General features: G+C 36.6%; 1 protein-coding gene across 4 annotated transcripts in view; it reads left to right on the top strand.

Annotated features, from left to right (window-relative positions):
* ptpn13 (protein tyrosine phosphatase non-receptor type 13) overlaps positions 1-18,432 on the top strand; it is an 86,401-nt gene that overhangs the window by 20,154 nt on the left and 47,815 nt on the right. For all 4 annotated transcript variants that reach the window (XM_084387403.1, XM_084387404.1, XM_084387406.1 and 1 more), the window contains exons 3-7: positions 3,096-3,271; positions 5,381-5,446; positions 6,382-6,567; positions 7,877-7,970; positions 12,575-13,174. In XM_084387403.1, coding sequence (XP_084243529.1) covers positions 3,096-3,271; positions 5,381-5,446; positions 6,382-6,567; positions 7,877-7,970; positions 12,575-13,174 — 1,122 coding nt within the window. The remainder of the gene's footprint in view (positions 1-3,095; positions 3,272-5,380; positions 5,447-6,381; positions 6,568-7,876; positions 7,971-12,574; positions 13,175-18,432) is intronic.

An 18,432-nucleotide genomic window follows, 5' to 3' on the forward strand; every position in this document is an offset into this window, starting at 1 on the left:
ATGATGATGATAAAGATGATGTAGCTGCTTCGGTATGTGTTTGCAGGGAGAAGTAGGACTCTCCTCGTCTCACAGTAGCTTGTTATCTGGCTTTGAGTTGCTCTGGGGTGAAAACTTGCTGGCAAAGGTCCCTCTTGACAGAGTTTGCAGAAATTCTGGGCCCTGGACGAGAGTCATGGGACATGATTTGAACAAGTCAGCAAGTTTGCTTTGTGTAACATGCCGTTTTAATTTGAAGGCGCTGCTTGTATATTAGTGTGTGTTACTATTTTATTTCACATAGTAAGTGTAAATATTTACACTTTCTATGTGAAATGAAATAGTAACACACACACACACACACACACACACACACACACACACACACACACACACACACACACACACACACACACACACACACACACACACACACACACACACACACACACACACACACACACACACACACACACACCAGAGTCTATCTATCTATCTATCTATCTATCTATCTGTCTATCTATCTATCTATCATCTATCTATCATCTATCTATCATCTATCTATCATCTATCTATCATCTATCTATCATCTATCTATCATCTATCTATCATCTATCTATCATCTATCTATCATCTATCTATCATCTATCTATCATCTATCTATATATAGATATAGATATAGATATTATAGATATCTATCTATCTATCTATCTATCTATCTATCTATCTATCTATCTATCTATCTATCTATCTATCTATCTATCTATCAAAAATGTATTTATTTTACTGTGTATATACTGAGTATATATTACTATTTTATTGATCATAGAAAGTATTTATTAACATCATATAAATATATCATATCATATATATATATTTAAAAAATATAATATTTTTTCCTCTGGACACATTTTTCATTTCATAAATATAGAGATAAATATGGCAGATTTTTTTTTCTTCACAAATTTTTTTTCCATCTGTAATAAAAATGTCTTTAAATACGTAGGTATACTGCTTTAAGCAAAATCAATATTTTTCGAAGGTTATTTAGCATGATATAAATAATGCAAAAGTTTCCACCACTTCTTGCGTATTAAAATGGGTATTTAGGTCATTCGTTTGGTTGTCCTTTCACAGTAATCTTGAGCATCTCAAATAAACAGATAATGGTTAAACAAACAGACACCCAAGTCAGTAGACAGCACATGTTTGATGTTTGATTTTTTTTTTTTCTTTCTTAGGAGAATTTGTGATGCTATTTTTGGCTGATACTTCATTGGGCTCGAGAACTGCAGTATATTATCTGTCCACTCGGGCTAGTCTCTGATAGGACAGATAAAAACTTATCAGATAGGCCCATTCTGAGATATTTCCAACTGTGCGTCAGCTTCCTTCCAATTAACAACTTGATGCCTCTGAGCTTTAGCATGCCAGCATTTTCAGCTTTTGAGAATTAGTTGCAGTGCATTCCAAAGAAAGGTATGTTACCTGTGTAGTTCTACTAGGAAATTATTTTTATAAAACTGCTGGAATATCTGTGCTGGAAGCTAAACAAGAGAGTGCACTGCTATATTTTCACTATGAGGTTCAACTGTGGTCCGACAGTTTCCACAGGAAACATGTGTTTACTTTGGGAATTCCAGTGCTTTATAGCATCGCTGCTTGAATTAAATTTGCATTTGTTCTCTTGAACACATTCTGACATTATTTAAATGTTTCTGTTAATTTATTTTATGTTAATTTGCACAAACCCTTAACTCTTAAGTACAGTATTAGGAGCATAACTTATTTGAGCTATTGACCTGAATGTTACTAAATGCCAAAATAAACCCCAAGTCTTATGCGCAACAAGGCTGAATTTATTTGATCCAAAATACAGGAAAAACAGTAATATTATTTCTATTTGAATATATTTTAAAATGTAATTTATTCCTTTGATGTAAAGCTGAATTTTCAGCATCATTACTCCAGTCTTCATTCCCTCATGATCATTCATAAATCATTCTGACATGCTGATTTGGTGAATAAGAAACTTTCCTTATTATTATCAGTGTTGAAAACCGTTTTACAAATATCTTTAATAGTTTTACAAGTATTTCAAATAAACCGTGATTTTCAGGATTTTTTAAATAAATAGATAAGTACAACATTCATATGAAATAGACATTTTTGTTAAAACAAAATAATGTAATATTATAGGAGTCTTTACTGTCAGTTTTAATCAAGTTAATGCATCCTCGCTGTAAAAAAAGCATTAATTTCTTTAAAAAAAAAGAAGAAATCTAACTGACCCATAACATCCTATCATCATGGTGACAGCATTTGCTTTAGTAAATAGAAGAATCTACATTTTCAGTTGTAGCATTTTGAGGTATCGCTCTGGTTTTCTGGTATACGTGACATGAAATAATAAAAAGTAGGTTTCTCAAAAGCAATTCCACATTTCCACTGAATCCTAATCTGTAATAGAGGAGTTATTTCTGCACAGCTGTTCCATCCAAACCGCAGGGCCGTATTGCAAAGGCTCCATTGTTTTGCGCCTACAGCAGCACAAAAGAAGAGGGAAAAAAAACATCAAAAAGAAAAATGAACTGTCATACAGAATCATCTTTTTGAGAGAGAACCCAAGGGCCTTGTATTTGAAGAAAATGCACTCATTCACAGATTAATGCAGCTCTTTATTACATGTCTTTGTCCGGATGAAAAGAATTAGCTTTCTACCACCAAATCTCCAAAGTTCCTGAAACGTGCACAGTCAGATCGTGCTGTATTCGTGTCGAGGAAATGTTCTGAGCTTCCTTAACTTCCGAATTTAGCCAGTGTTGGAAACTTTGCTGTTTCCGTAGTTGTCAAAGGAACATTATATTTCTGAACTTAATAAATCCCATAGACCGATAAAAGGACAAAAGAGCAGATTAATTAATGAATTAATCAATTAATTACTCTATCAATCTAATCAGTCAAGCAATCCATCTTTCTCTCTATCTATCTATCGATCGATAACGATCTATCCATCTCATTTTTATATTTAAGAATTTAATAAAGATTCAGATGTCCTAAGAGCTGCAGTTGTGGTCAAGTTTGTGGTAATACTCTGCATGTTTGTTTTCCCTCAGGTTCAACCGATCCATCTGCGTTGGGTTTCATCATTTCTCCATGGTCGCTGCTGCTCATGCCTTCCGGAAACATCTCTTTCACGGATGAGAACGTGACACAGAAGGACCTGCGGGCTTTCACTCCTCCAGAGGTGCTGGACGGTCTCAACCTCTCCTCGCTCTCTGATATGGAAAAGGTACCTTATGTAGTTTGAATGATTTTTGTTGGGCTTGATGTTTCCTATTTAAAATCTCTTGTTTTCTTTTCCCGGTTATGATTTCTGGTGTCAATTTAAATTTGCTAGGAAACCGTGAATTATTTTTAAATCTAAAAAGCTCTTTTTCTACTTTTCAGACTTTTTAGAGTCTGTTGTCAGTGAGGTTATTTCAGATGTTTTTTATTTCATTTTTGAACGATGGAATTTGAATATGAGAGAAAAAGAAGTTAAAACAAGTTTATTTATTGTCACCAAAAAGTGAGGAAAGCTACTTTCATTCTATGAAGCAACCATTTCTTTTGTTTTATGTATACATTTTAGCCCTTAAACCATTTTGACAGTACACTTCTGTGTACACATGACATTCTTCGAGAGAGACCGATACACCACCGCAGAGTCAAGGCATGATTATTTGCAGAGAAGTTAAAGGATCTTTTGCATTCTTTGGCAGACTTTGGGATATTCTGTGCTCAAAACTATTCTTTAGCAAGAGGAACAGACAGAAGATCTAGACAGGGCAGAAACACAAAACTATGTAGATGTGCTATATTTAAAGTTTGATGCGGATTAAGACCTGAAACATACTGTGGGCTAGCACAGGGGTTCCCAAACTTTTTCATTCTAGGACCCACCTAGACAAGTATAATCAATCTCAAGACCCACTTGCACTGGTGCTACCAACTTTCTCAGTTGGTCGCATCAGAATGATTTGGTCGCACCTTTTTTTTTTTTTTTTGCTACATGCCATGGGATTGATCAATGCATGCTGATGAGTTTGCATGCTAGTTTTGCACTGATGTAAAAAGACTGACAGTGACAAGACCTCATGTTAGCAAAATATTTTAAACTTTTAACTCTTAAAAAAAAACTTTAAAAAAACATGTTCTTTAATGTTTGATTACAATTTTACAGATGGGAAATTAAAATATTTTATCAATAATAATAATGCCACTGACGATTCTGATTATCGATGCGATTCTTTAACGATTCTCTTATCGATTCTTGATAGCACTGTGTGGAAAAATGTAGTCATATGCTTTTCAAAAAAACAAAAAAAAAACAAGGGGTTTAATTTATTTTAAAGCTTAAGCTTGAGTAAGCAAACTGTACTTTTTATGTAATTTATGTAATAAATAGAACCTTATTGTAAAGTGTTACTGATTACACCGATTCAGACGTCTTCTGAGTTCACTGTTGGAAAGATCAGTTGTTTTAACCATTCATTCAAATTAATTTCAAAGGAGTCGATTAGTTCGCGAATTGGACGTGTCGTGCGCGTTGTGTGATTATCCCAGCAGTTAGGACACGGACATCCAAGATTTGTGTCAACACAGAAAACCTTTCATCACTGGATAGTTTTTTTGTTTAATTAAAGTGTTGTTTTATGTCAGCTGAATGTCTGGGACGCTTTTCAGAGAAGATCAAAGGCAACAACTTATTTAGCAGAATTCACACCCAGCAGTAATTAAGGGGAAAAAAATCTCCGAATGCTCCACATGAAACTTTGGTCTTCCGACCTTTTACCACCGTGTCGATTTATTTTGATTAATATGTGCGAGGGAGAGAGAGCAAGACAGCGCTTAGTTTGGAGACCGTGAAGTCTTGTTTACACTTTCGCCTGGCTCCGAAGAGAGAGAGAGAGAGCGCGCGCGCGACCGAGTCTCTCTCTCTGCTCGTACTCTGTCACAAGCGCAGCCGTTCATCTACATTACTCACCGATCAAATAAGACTTTGGCGGGACAAAAATTCACTTTGGCGGGCGCTAAAACTCACTTAAGAGTCGTTTGTTCATTAATCGGACTGGTTTTGTTTCACTCATCGTAATGTAAATTTAGCTGCAGCTAAGTGCCTTTGTGCGACCCACCTTTTCTCACTGTGTGACCCACAAGTGGGTCGCGACCCACAGTTTGAAAACCACTGGGCTAGCAAATGCTTTTGGCAACACAAGCTCATTCGCACTTGCCTTTGCTAGTATCAGAATGAGGCTGTCTGTTGTTTCTCCATTTTGTTATGTGGACTAAAACATCAAATGCAATCATGAACTGCTCCATTGTCACATGACATTTCGGTTTTCTTTTTACCTTGTAGATGCACATGTATTCGCTTGGCATGACGTTGTTTTGGGGTGCAGACTATGAGATTCCTCAGAGCCAGGTGAGGCTTTCAAGGCATTTCATGTTTATAATTCTTCATTTTACCTTTACATTTCATTTAATATAGAAAATGAGTGATTTAGAATGGTTAGTACCAATAAATATTGGGTTAATATATACAATTTAATTTGATTCTATGTAATTTTTAGTGCTTTATAGAGCATCACATTGTTAGCTTAGCAATATGCTAATATCTATTAAGAATCGAGTCTCTGCTGTTTCATTCTGCTGTACATAGAAACATCATGTTAAATTATGCAACTAATCTCAGTACAAAAGGAGTGGTTAAAATCAAATGAAATTGTATATATTACCCCAATATTTGTTTGTACTATGTATTTTACAGTGCTTTGTAAAGTATTACGTTGTTAGCTTAGCAACATGCTAACGTCAATTGGAATCAATGGAGAATCCCACCCTGCAAAAACTCATTTCCGGGAGATGGCACAACACCCACCATATTATTAAAAAATTATATTAATTTGTGTAAGCCGCCTAACACGGGTTCGTTCATTCAATAGTATTTGTGCGCTGAAAGTGATGTAGTTGAGTGTGATGAAAAAATAGGTGTGGGTCTCCACAAAATCCAAACTCAAGTGGTCACAGAAGATGCATTTGAAACGTATGATACCAGGTGTAGCACTAATGATTGGCTGACCACTTGTGATCAGATGACTGAAAACACATCTTAATACCAGGTGGAAACAGGCTTTTTCGCGCTCGATTTCCGGGATATTGTATATAATTTTCAGGCGTTAGGGAGCCGCTATCTATATGTGTGAGACTCCTGGACCCTCTGGAAGAGGTGGGATGTCTGCCAATGCAGCATCAAGTTAATTTATGGAAATAAATTAAATTGGCCCAGACAAATAATAGATTCTAGATGACTCAGCATCTTCTTGTATCTTTTCACTGACCTCTTGATGTGTGTTTTAGCCAATGAAACTGGGAGAACACCTGAACAGAGTCTTGCTCAACATGTGTGATGACTCCACACTCAGCCGACTGTCTGCACGATCGGTTCTGGACACCTGCAGCGCTCACATCCGTAACTCCAACTGTGACCCTTCGTTTTCATACGTCAGGAGGCTGGTGAGACTCGTTCTTGGCAGTCTCTCTCAGGTACGTGCCAACTGCCTATGTATTTTTTTTTCAACATGCTTGTTTTTGTTGTGTAGATTAAATATGACAAAAGGAATGACTTGCGGATCAGCAAGTACATAAAGAGCCACTCTGACTCAGTGAATGGATGAGTCAATAGAATGATTCAAACCTAAATGTTTTCTTTTCTTTCTTTTTTTTACCATTACTCATTAGTCATTTACTTGCGAATCAGACTACAGTAGTCATGTTATTGTTTTGTTGCAAAGGCAACTTTCTATTAGCAACAGTATTCTACTTCAAGTTTTGATAATAATTATTATTAAAAATACATTTATATAGAATACAAATTATATATTTTTAATCTGCTTTAATTTAGCACTGGTTCTTTGTTCCCAACTCAAATTTTTTGTTAGTTGATCACATCCAAGCAATAATGATTCCGCACAAAGTGTGTGAACATACTGTTCCTATTAACTGAACTGCCTGCACAGTCCAGCCCTATAAAACAGCTTTCAATTAAAAAGGTAGTTAACAGTCTTTCCTGTGCTTGTTTTCTCATGTTTGATGTCACATCCTGTTTCTCAGCTACACTCTCCCCAGTGGTTTAATTGCTCAGAAATACAGAAACAGTGTATTGCCAGGAACAGACATGTTTCTGCTCTTATTTTCTGCACTGTGTATCTTTTTCCACACTGGGGAGGTAAATGTGATGAGCAACCCTCATCTTTATGTCTTCCACCATGAGTGTTTCTTCTTCCTCTAGCAACCCCGATTTAGAGTTAAAAATTTTACCATTTTATTCAAAAGGTGTTTTGACTTTGTTTAGCAATCTTGACCCTCTAAGGCCCGATGGAATCCATTTTCTCAGCAAAATTCTATTTTATTTCCCCCCAATTGTTTTTCCTGGATGTTGTGTTTTATTCATCAAACAAATCAATAACAGTTTATTGAACTTTAAACCATATCTTTAACTGATCTCATTTTTTGTAGCTTAAATGGTTTGGGTGGCTTGAGGAACAAAATTGCATTCTGCACCTTATAAAGTACACTACTGTTCAAAAGTTTTGGGTTGGAAAGAATTTGTAATGTTTTTGAAAGAACTCTTATGCTTGCCAAGGCTGCATTTTTATTCAATAAAAAAAAAAAAAATCTGTAAAAGTAATATTGTGAAATATTATTACAATTACAAATAACTGTTTTCTATTTTAATGTTTTAAAATGTAATTCATTCCTGTGATGCAGCCATTTTCTTTTCTTAGTTGTAATCCTTTTCCCGTAAGAGTGAATGATTATGTCTTTCTCATTCTGGGAATGTGTGTTTGTTTAGCTGGACGGTCTGTTGTCTGAAAGCGAAAGGGAGTCACTTCCAGAAAGAAGTAAAGAGATTCGTGAACGTCTGCGAGGAAAAGGCCTGCCCGCAGGTAATACACATAAATCTAGAAGTAAAATAATTTGATTAATGCTTAAAGGGATAGTTCACCCAAAAATGAAAATTCTGTCAGTAATTACTCACCCTCATGTTGTTCCAACCGCGTAAGACCTTCGTTCATCTTCGGAACACAAATTAAGATATTTTTGATGAAATCTGAGCCTTGTCTCCCTCCTCCATAGGCTGCTAGGTGGCCCAAACTTGCTGGCCCAGAAAATGTATTAAAGACATCGTTAATATAGTCCAAGTGGCTACAGTGGCTCAATCTTAAGTATATCAAGCGACGAGAATACTTTTTGTGCGCAAAAACAAACAAAAATAACGACTTTATTCTACTATTCATTTCCTTCTCTCTCGACCTCTAGTTGGTTCGCGTAGTGTTTTTGCGCAGCGCGTCTGTGTGACACGTCACCACGTAGGCTCACTATTGGCCGACGCTGGTCATGTGTGTGATGCGTGATGACGTGCAACACAGACGCGCATCGCAAAAACACTACGAGGCCCAGAGAGAAGGAAATGAATAGTAGAATAAAGTCGTTATTTTTGTTTGTTTTTGCGCACAAAAAGTATTCTCGTCGCTTGATATACTTAAGATTGAGCCACTGTAGCCACTTGGACTATATTAACGATCTCTTTAATAACTTTTCTGGGCCAGCAAGTTTGGGCCACCTAGCAGCCTATGGAGGAGTTGAGACAAGGCTCAGATTTCATCAAAAATATCTTAATTTGTGTTCCGAAGATGAACGAAGGTCTTACGTGGTTGGAACAACATGAGGGTGAGTAATTACTGACAGAATTTTCATTTTTGGGTGAACTATCCCTTTAATATATAGGACATTGAAGCTGGGGATTTCACTTTTTAGTTGTATGGGAGTCCTTTAGTTTCCATCCCTACATGAATAAACATGTATGCTTTTGATTTCTACTTTTCTCTTTCTCCCACACACACACGCACACCCAAGCACAGGCATGCCAGTACACGTTCATACCTCAACCTTCTAGTCGTCTTCTGCGCCAACCACTCGTTTGAAGTTGCTGTTAATATTTGATGATATTTTGATTGTAATCACAGCTCACATGTTCTCCTCTTTCTAATAATCTCAGACTGATTGCTCTAATACCATGAAGCGCTAAGCTTCGCGCTGACTCATCACACACCATTTGTCCAGTTCTAGAGGAAGTGATTCAGAATGTAAACAAAGCAGGGCTTGGTACTGACATGACACGACTTTGGCCCTGGGGTGCTTGTCAGAACAGAGGGATAATAGATCCTCCCTGCCACAAGAGACAAGCCAGAACACAGCCAGCACCAGTGTCTGGAAGTGCCAAACTGAAACTAAAGATTGGTGGAGAAATTTCCAGATAATCATAAGTTTGCAGATAGAAGGTTCTGGGGAATTTTGTGAAATGTATTTTATACATTGAGTTTTAAGATAAATAGTGGTTCTGAAGAAAAGTGTTTTCCAAATAATATTATGATTGTCTGATGGGATGTCAGAAAGCACAGATTGTTTATGCAGTATTTTAAATGAAATACTAATATACTGCTTATTGCATACTGCATAGTATTCCTAAATAAATGAATGCTTTTATTCAGCTAGGATGCATTAATTTAATCAAAAGTGACAGTAAAGACATTTATAATGTTACAAAAGATTTCTATTTCAAATAAATTCATCAAAGAATCCTTAAAATAAACGAATCACGTTTTCAACAAAAATATGAAGCATCACAACTGTCTTCAAAACTGATAAACATAAGAAATGTTTCTTGATCATGTGACACTGAAGACTGGAGTGATGATGCTATAACAAATTCAGCTTTGCCATCACATGAATAAATTACTTTTAAAATATATAAAAATAAAAAGTTATTTGAAATAATAATAATATTTCAATTTTAATGTTTCACTGTATTTTGATCAAATAATTACAGCCTTAAAAGAAAAACTGACCCTAAATTTGGAAAGGTAGTGTAGTTTGTCATCCATAGAATTTTATGCATACAAAATATGTGAATAGTATGCACAGTATACACAGTGCAGATATAATAAGAGTAGTATGTTATTCTGAACGTAGTATTTTGACGTTTTCTAAAATGTGTGGAAAATGGTCTCAAGAATGCCACTCTTCCATGTATATTCTGTGTTGTATGCGGTAGGCAGTATGTTATCATTCTGAAGATACAGTTTTGTTCTAGTTGTGTTTTAAGACTCCACTAACATCCCTTGGCCTTCTCCTTTATTCTCTCAATCTGTTTTTCTCGTCTCTCTGTCTGACTTCTTATGCTTTATAGTTTAATGATGTGCCAAACAAAGAACCTTTCTCTCCCCTTCTTCTCTGTTCTTCTCCCAACTTTCCAACTCCCTCATTTCTTTCGCTCTCCATCTATCTTCTGTTCCTTCTGAGAGAGTCTCTCTCTCTCTCTCTCTCCCTCTCCCTCTTGTCTACTCACTGTGTGCATAGACAAGAGTTTGAACCGAAACTAGACAAGCACATCACCACAAACCAAAACCAGAGCGTTTCATTTTGGAAAATATGACCAGATTTTCCCAGTGGTTTCAGTGGTGCTTTAGCACAAACACGACCGACCGGTTATGTAACTGAGGCATGGCATCGATCACTATTAGATATTTCCCAGGGTTTTTTACTGCGTGTTCTGTAGGAAGTTTTGTTTTCATGCTGTTGCATCTGGCCGCGCATTGGGGTCATGATGTGACTCACTTCACTCTATTTTTGGCTTTACAGATGTCACGAAACCTCAGCAACAAAGTAATAACTGTGGTCTCAGACTGTGTCATTCTTCTCATTTTGTAGATCGAATGTTTGTTGACTTTGTCAAAGTATTCGTGCTCTGCACACTAGCATTAGCCTCAGGCTATGCTAACACTGCTTAGCTTGACTCTAAATATACATAGCAGCATTGTATCTGTTTCAGGGCTGTCAGAACAATAGTATAAATGTTTAAATTTCACAGTGGTTTTCCTTATGTGACTTCTGAGAGCTTCAGGTACTATATGGCAATATTTTATTTGCATTAGCATCTTCTTTTTATGCAAGCGCTACTGGCCTGTTGCAGTCAGCATTTGTTGCTAAAATTTTTGGAATACATTTTGTATACAGTTTCTAGAGAGTAAACTGTGTTTAGTGGCACACAAATCCTAGTGTTTGGGCAAATTATTAGGTGATGTTGAGCACGTTTGTGTCTTTACCCGAAGCACGTTTTCTTTAGCATATTGTGTGCTACAACAAATCAGTCAGTCTTTACAGTTAAACGGCTATATCTTTCTTAACTAGCTTAACAGTTAGTGCTCCAGCAAATTGAGCCATGATGTTCAAACATAACAACTGCTAAATTCAAAACAGACTCATAACATTTCCTAATCCATGTCCACCGTCTTCTCCCCATCATTCTTGATCATCTGTCCACTGTTGTTTCAAAAAAAGTGGCAAAAAGGCCAATAATAAAATAAAAACCGCTTCAATATAAATAAACATTTTTCTTTATTTGTTTATTTTATGTTATATTATTTTATTAATCTATATAAATGTATATTATTTATATTTTAAATATATTGTGTATTAATTATATTATTAATTATAATTAATTATTAATTATATTATGAATCTATTTGATAAATGCATGTTATAGATCTTATTATGAACAATCCATTTGTGAAAATTGTTGTTTTTTTGGACATCGTAATGTTTAACCAGTATGCCACAACTGGATCTTCCAGTGAAAATGACATACTTCTTTCTGGTGATGTATGCAGGACTTCTCCAATCATTTAGCTCGCATTCGTCTTCCTCCACTTTTGAATGCAACACCCACATCTCAAAATCAAATCAATAACCAATGCATATAACCAAGTCCCCGCCCTACAATTTCTTCTTTTTCGATAATCCATTACACTTGGATGTGCATCACAATACGGAAGAAAAGTATCTCTATTTCCAATTCATTGTGACTTTGAGGCATTCAGTTTTACATCTTGTTGGTCTACGATATGGCAAGACTCTTGTATCTAATTTCCAAACTCTTTTATATTCTATTTTGTGACACTGGTATCCTTCCAGCATTAAGGGTTTTGAAGTGTCTGGGTCAGTGTGTGTAATGACTTTAGCATGCCTCTTTTTGTTAACTGCTTGAAATCAGCCCAGATCCATCTTTGCCCCCTACGATATAGTAAGCTTTTTATGAAACATGAGAGAAAAGGCCTCTTGTTGAGCCATTTAATGCTCAAACAGTTCCCTAAGAGAGAACCATCTGGAACATCCATGTCTTCCTGATTGACAGTGCTGGAATTGGCGTGGCTAAAGAGCGTGTCGCTGGAAGCTCAGGGTGAAATCAGAGAGGCTTTAGTGGGGCTGGTAACCACTAGAAGGCCACTATTGTCCCTTCTGTTCTTTCAGCCAATTATGACCCATTCTAATCGCGCCTTGACAAACGTGATCCAATAAAAATGCTCCCTGAAGACAGCAAGGGTCCCACATTTAGTTTATGTCCTTCAATAGATTCTTATTTGTCTTTAAACTTTTATAAGTTCTTGTATGTTTAACCTTTTTGTGTACTTTTTTTTTTTGGCCCCATTAGGGCGTAGTGCCGCCCATCGTGTGCTGGAGCGTTATAGAGCCCGAACCCAGGAGCAGGCCAACCTGAACCGCGGACTCAGCCGCTCTATGGGCTCTCTTCCCATACAGGACCTTGTCAGAGCAGACGAGGGTCTTGTTCAGTATGCCCCTTCAGAGTACCACGCTGGGTCCGGATCCACTGCCGAACTCTACCACCAACGCCAACAACAGCAACAGCAGCAACAACAACAACAACAACAACAACAACAACTGCAACAACAGCGCGGCCGACCCGCGGAGGTGAACCAGCGTTCACACCCTCATCAGAGAAACAAAAGCTGGGCCTCCTCAGCAGACCTGGCCTGCCTGGATCCGGATATGCTCCGCTTTGGGGCCCTTGAGGACGCCCGACGGGGCAGCAGCGCTCTGAGCACCCGCTCAGCCAGTAAACACAAATCAGCTTCCAAAGCCAGAGACTCCCGTTATTCGGACTTTGGGAGCTTGAATGTCAGGAAGACCCATCACAATTCGAGTCAGTCTGTCGGCTCGGCGTTCAACAGCGCTTACGACCGGATCAGAGAGAAGCATAAGAAACTGCAAGCGCTCAAACAGGCCATAGATGGTGAGTACTGATTCTAAAGTTACTTGTTCGCTTGCCACAATAATAAATGGTCTGTGAATCTCACAAAACCTGTAAAAAAAAAATGTTTCACAAAAAAACTTGCATACCTAACCCTAACCTTAACCTTAACCCTTTGCATGAACAAAGTTAAGCCAATTGTATTATATTTCTTAATACTATTTCTATGCTGATGTTCGGTTTAAAAATGATTAAACATATAACATTAAAGTTAAACTGAGAATGGTAAAATTAAAATTCCTAGACACAAAACAGGAAAGATAATTAAAGTGTAAAATATGTCTGAAAAGATTGTCACAATACAAAAAATATAGATTTTTAAATATCGGCTATTCAAAAGCTTAGGGTCAGTAAGATTTGTATTTTTTTTGGAAAGAAATTTATACTTTGCAAGGATTCATTAAATTGAAGTGACAGTAAATACATTTATAATGTTAGATTTCTATTTCAAATAAATGCTGTTCTTTTGAATGTTCTATTTATCAAAAAATCTTATCAAACAATATATATATATATTATGATTTCCACCAAAAAATATTAAGCAGCAGCTGTTTTCAACATCATTATTAGAAATGTTTCTTTCAAAACATCATATTAGGAAGATTTTTGAAGGATCATGTGACACTGAGATTTCTCAGATTTGCCATCAGAGGAATAAATAATATTTTTAAATATATTTAAACAGTTCTTTTAAATATGTAATAATATTTCACAACATTACTGTTTTTACTGTTTCTTTGATCTAGTAAATGTGGGCTTTGTGAGCAGACTTTTCAAAATCTTAGGGACCAGTAGTGGACTTGTAGGCTCATGCAATATATATGTTTTTTCTTATGATCTTAGAGTTAAATTACCCTGCCATTTCTTGTCAGGCTTTATGAGATTGACCCCAATGTGGAAAATTACAAATAATGTCTGGCTCTGGAAGATTTTGTCAGAAAATCCAAATCCAGGATTCGTTTTCCCCTCAAGCTCATTGTATCAGCAACACTTTGTTTGCTGTGAGTTGTGCAGAGTTAGCTGTCAGAATGATATTGACTATCTGATGGAAACTGCACACAAAAATGGCTGAAATCACCAGTGAATGGACTGTGGGTGTGCTGTCTGAGACTACTGGTGATGTAGTCTAAGATCTGGGATTGTAATCAAAAGGTTGCAGTAAAACACTTAACCCTGTGTTTCTCAATGAGAAATTGTACCTGTAGCTCATCATTGCATCATGGTCACATCACGAAATGCGTTTGTGGCAAGGGTTTTATTCTACAGGCTTCATGCAATGCAGTTGATGTGACAGCGTTAACCAGGCTGGTTAAAACCACTGTGCTACTGACTTTGACTCATAACTAAAATGCATTAACCATCAGAAGATTCAGCGGCAACCATGAATTGTATTTGTGTTACAGAGGATGATGCTTTGAGTTCCTGTGAAACTAAAGTCCCGCAGAGCTGAGGTGTCTCTGTGTGTGTGTGGTGGAAGTGAACGCAGGGTTATGAATGGCTTTTGCGTGGCTTTTGCGCGTGCGGCATGTTGCCAGGTTCTTTATGACTCAGTCTGGCTGAGGGCTCAAGATTCCAGGAACTAATTAGAGAGATGGATAATTCTAGGCCTTCAAAGCTCACAGACTTATGCAAGCTTTTTACTCTCTCTCTTTCAGTCGTTCACTCTCCCTGGGTCTCTCTCGCCATTTTCCGCTAGCTTTTCATTCAGAACTTTCCACACTGTTGGTGAAACTAATTTAAAGTAGTTAAACATAGTCAAGCTACCCTTTTGAAAAAGTTCAGTGCATGTAACTAACTATGCAGCTTTGGGGAGGGCTTTTTTATTTTATCTTATTTTAATACTAATTAATCATAATATTTTAGTTGTATATCGACAAAAAATATGCATATACTTGGAGCAGAGAGACTGAATTGATTTTTGAACTGGTTCATTTAAAGTGATCTGTCTGAACGAACCTATTCATTAAAATGAATCAAACTTCTCTGTGCTTATATAAAAGAGGGCATTTTAGGCAAGGATATTTATTATCTCATGTTCCTTGGCCGTAAATCTGTAAGACAAAAAGTAATGTAATTAATTCTCCCATATGTTTTTTCTTCATTCTTGTCTTATTGCCACCTTGTTGTCTCCATAAGAGATATTGAATTCTTCATATGAGCCATTTTCATGTACACATCCTTCGCCTGGCCTCCATCTGGACATTTTCTCGATGGAGAGAAGCTTTGCTTCATAATAATAAACCTCAGGCTTTCCAACCCGACCTGGCCCTGAACTGAGCCCAGAAGCTGTTTGGCTGCTATTTTTACCACGGTTGAGCTCAGAACCAAAGACATTCTCTTCCCAGCCCGTGTGGTTTTACTCTGGCTCATGGATCCATGAAGCTGATCTGTCTGAGGCTGTCTAATACTCTGCACTTTTTTAGTAGCATTCTTTCCAGTTTTTTTTTTTTTAACCAAAAACAGTCGATTTAATGTTTCATGAGCTCTTTCGATCCTCTTTTAGACTTAGAATTAAATGACCTTTTTACTACTGTACCTTTAAGACTTGTGTAAATTGCCTGGTTGTCTACATTTTTGCGTTCTGCATGGTGTGGTTCGTCATATGTTGAGGTATTCATGGTTGTGATGGAATAACTTTGACATTTTCTGAATAAATCTTATATTATACTCTTTCTTCAAAAGAGCAGAAAAAAAAAAAAATACTGTTTTCAATCATATGTTCTCCAAAGTGTATTACAAGAGGAATCTTTGCCATCATATTGCTTTTGTGAGGGAAACCACTATTCTGTGTGTCAAGCTGCCGTCTGTCCATCCACTTGTGTAAACATGAGCCGGGCTCATTTTCCTGACAATAATGGGCCGCATTACCCACGATCCTGAAGAGAAGGAATGTCCAGCCCCATTAGAGCATGATGGGAAAGAGCACATATTTTGGTTGTTTTGGTGCCTGTATTTGCTGTGAATGAATGTAATGGTGCACAGATCATTTGTTGAGGCTCGTAGCATAGCAAACAACTGATCCTATAGGATTTATAACTTTTATACTGAGTTTCACACTTAATTTAAATTAGTTTACATTCACATTTTATTTAATTTTAAATGATTTAAATTCTGCATTTTTATTTTATTTAGTTAAAATCCATGTTTGCACTTCCATCTCGACCTACTTGGTGTTTGTGATCCGTCATTAGGGAAACTCTGCCCTAAATACATTCACTTTCAAGTCAAGGTACATCCGTGTTTTTGGAGTGTGCTGACCTTGGAGACAGTAATTTGAGTCATGTGTTTTTGGCACGAGGAATTGTCCACTTGTGATCAGGTCATGTGTGCTGTTTTGTTGTTTTATGGGAGACATTTGTGAGTAGAATTGATCAGGATTCTTTAGCAGACAGAGGGGTCCGATTGTCATAGATCCTGATCATAAAAGACAGGGATGAGAACGGAAAGAGATTATTTCATGTTAAAGCTCAGTCCATCTGTGTGGATTACATTTTATGGAAGGTCTCTCACCCGTGGGTCGAAGGTCGTTTGGATCTAAAAGCTTTTTTAAAGACTTCTCCCACACTCAACTAGAGCTTCAGGAAACTCTGAGCTGTGGAGACACTTCCCAGATCACACGCTCTATAAACTCCATCACTTCTTCATTCTACAGGTCTTCCTACTATGTAACATTTATTCTGTGTTACATCTGTTTTGCGACCTGTCATGATCTTATCTACTTGCAGTTTCGCAGAGACATCAGATCTTATCTCTCTCACACTCTGCATATCTTCAGGTCACTTAGAAGTTTGACTTTTTGCTTTTTCTTTTTCTTTTTCCTTACCTGCATGACCCTACAGTTTATCAATGTATATATTATTTTAGACATATTGTTTGAGAGAGACTTTCTTAATTGTTCACCGAGAGTCATTGAGGGTCCCCAGAAAGATTTATTTACTTGCAAGTTTATTTGTTTATTACTTTATTTATTTATTTATTTACACTTTTTATTTATTTACGTACACATTTATTTACACATTTATTTGTATTTATTTACTTACACATTAGTTTATTTACACCATTCATTTATTTATTTATTTATTTATTTATTTATTTATTTATATATATATACACATTTATTTATGTATTTGCATTTAAAATTTGTTTATAACATTCTGAGCATAGCACACTCTGTGTTTGTAGGATTTATTCTGTGTGTGTTATGAAACAATATGGCTGGGGGAAAAAAAGGCTTGTCAGAGATTTAAAGAGCAACTCCAAATACGTTATTGCTACAAAACCACGTGCACATTTTTATGGTTTGATCTTCAATTATCAAAGGAAAACAATACCATAAAAGCACAAGAGGATATGCAAGTCTGACAGAACTTTGACTCGACAGAATGAAAGCTTTTTCCACTTTGCTAGTAAATCTCTGACCTTCCTCTTAAAATCAGCGCTTTACAGGACAGAAACAAAGCCACTCTAATGAACAGACCTCTTCAGTGTTCAGCGCTTTAATGAAAACAGCCTCTCTCCCGAATCCCTTTTGTGTTTTCTGTCCTCATCAGGCTCTAATTACCCCATTAATCCCTTGTTCTTTTTCTCTTCCTTTTGTTTTTATTTAATTATTTAGTTGAATCCATTTGCATGTAAGACTTTCAATGGCAATAATCACTGGTATATGAGTCCAAACTGCCCCGGGCCTCCTAAAACATTAAGATCAGAGGAGACCCTTGAGAAAGAAATGACTGGAAAAAGGCAAGGAACATGAGGAAGTGATGAAGAGCATGCAGGATTGGGAAAAGGTAGAGTAGGGAAAAGAATAAGTCTAAATGTGGGTGTTTTCCTCTCTGAAAAGAGATTTAGCAGAAGATACTGAGGTGGCGTTGATACACGTCCCGATCCTCTGAGCTTCTGATGGCTGACTCACAAGATCTGAGGTCATGACAGGCCGTCCGCTCTTGGCGGACCCAGAAAATTTGGACCCAAGAGTTGAGATCCAACATCCATTGGGATACCATCTGTTCTGCCCTTCATTTCCAGTTGTTTCTTTGTCCACTTTCAAGAACTATTTTTGTTTTGTAAAAAACTTTCTTAACATTATAATTGAACCTAGAGGAACATGTGTGTATATGTATGTATGTATGTATGTATGTATATATATGTGTATATATATATATATATATATATATATATATATATATATATATATATATATATATATATATAAAAAAAAAAAAATCTGTCATGACCCCTTT

The sequence above is a fragment of the Rutilus rutilus genome (assembly GCF_951802725.1).
Source record: "Rutilus rutilus genome assembly, chromosome: 18".
NCBI lineage: Eukaryota > Metazoa > Chordata > Actinopteri > Cypriniformes > Leuciscidae > Rutilus > Rutilus rutilus.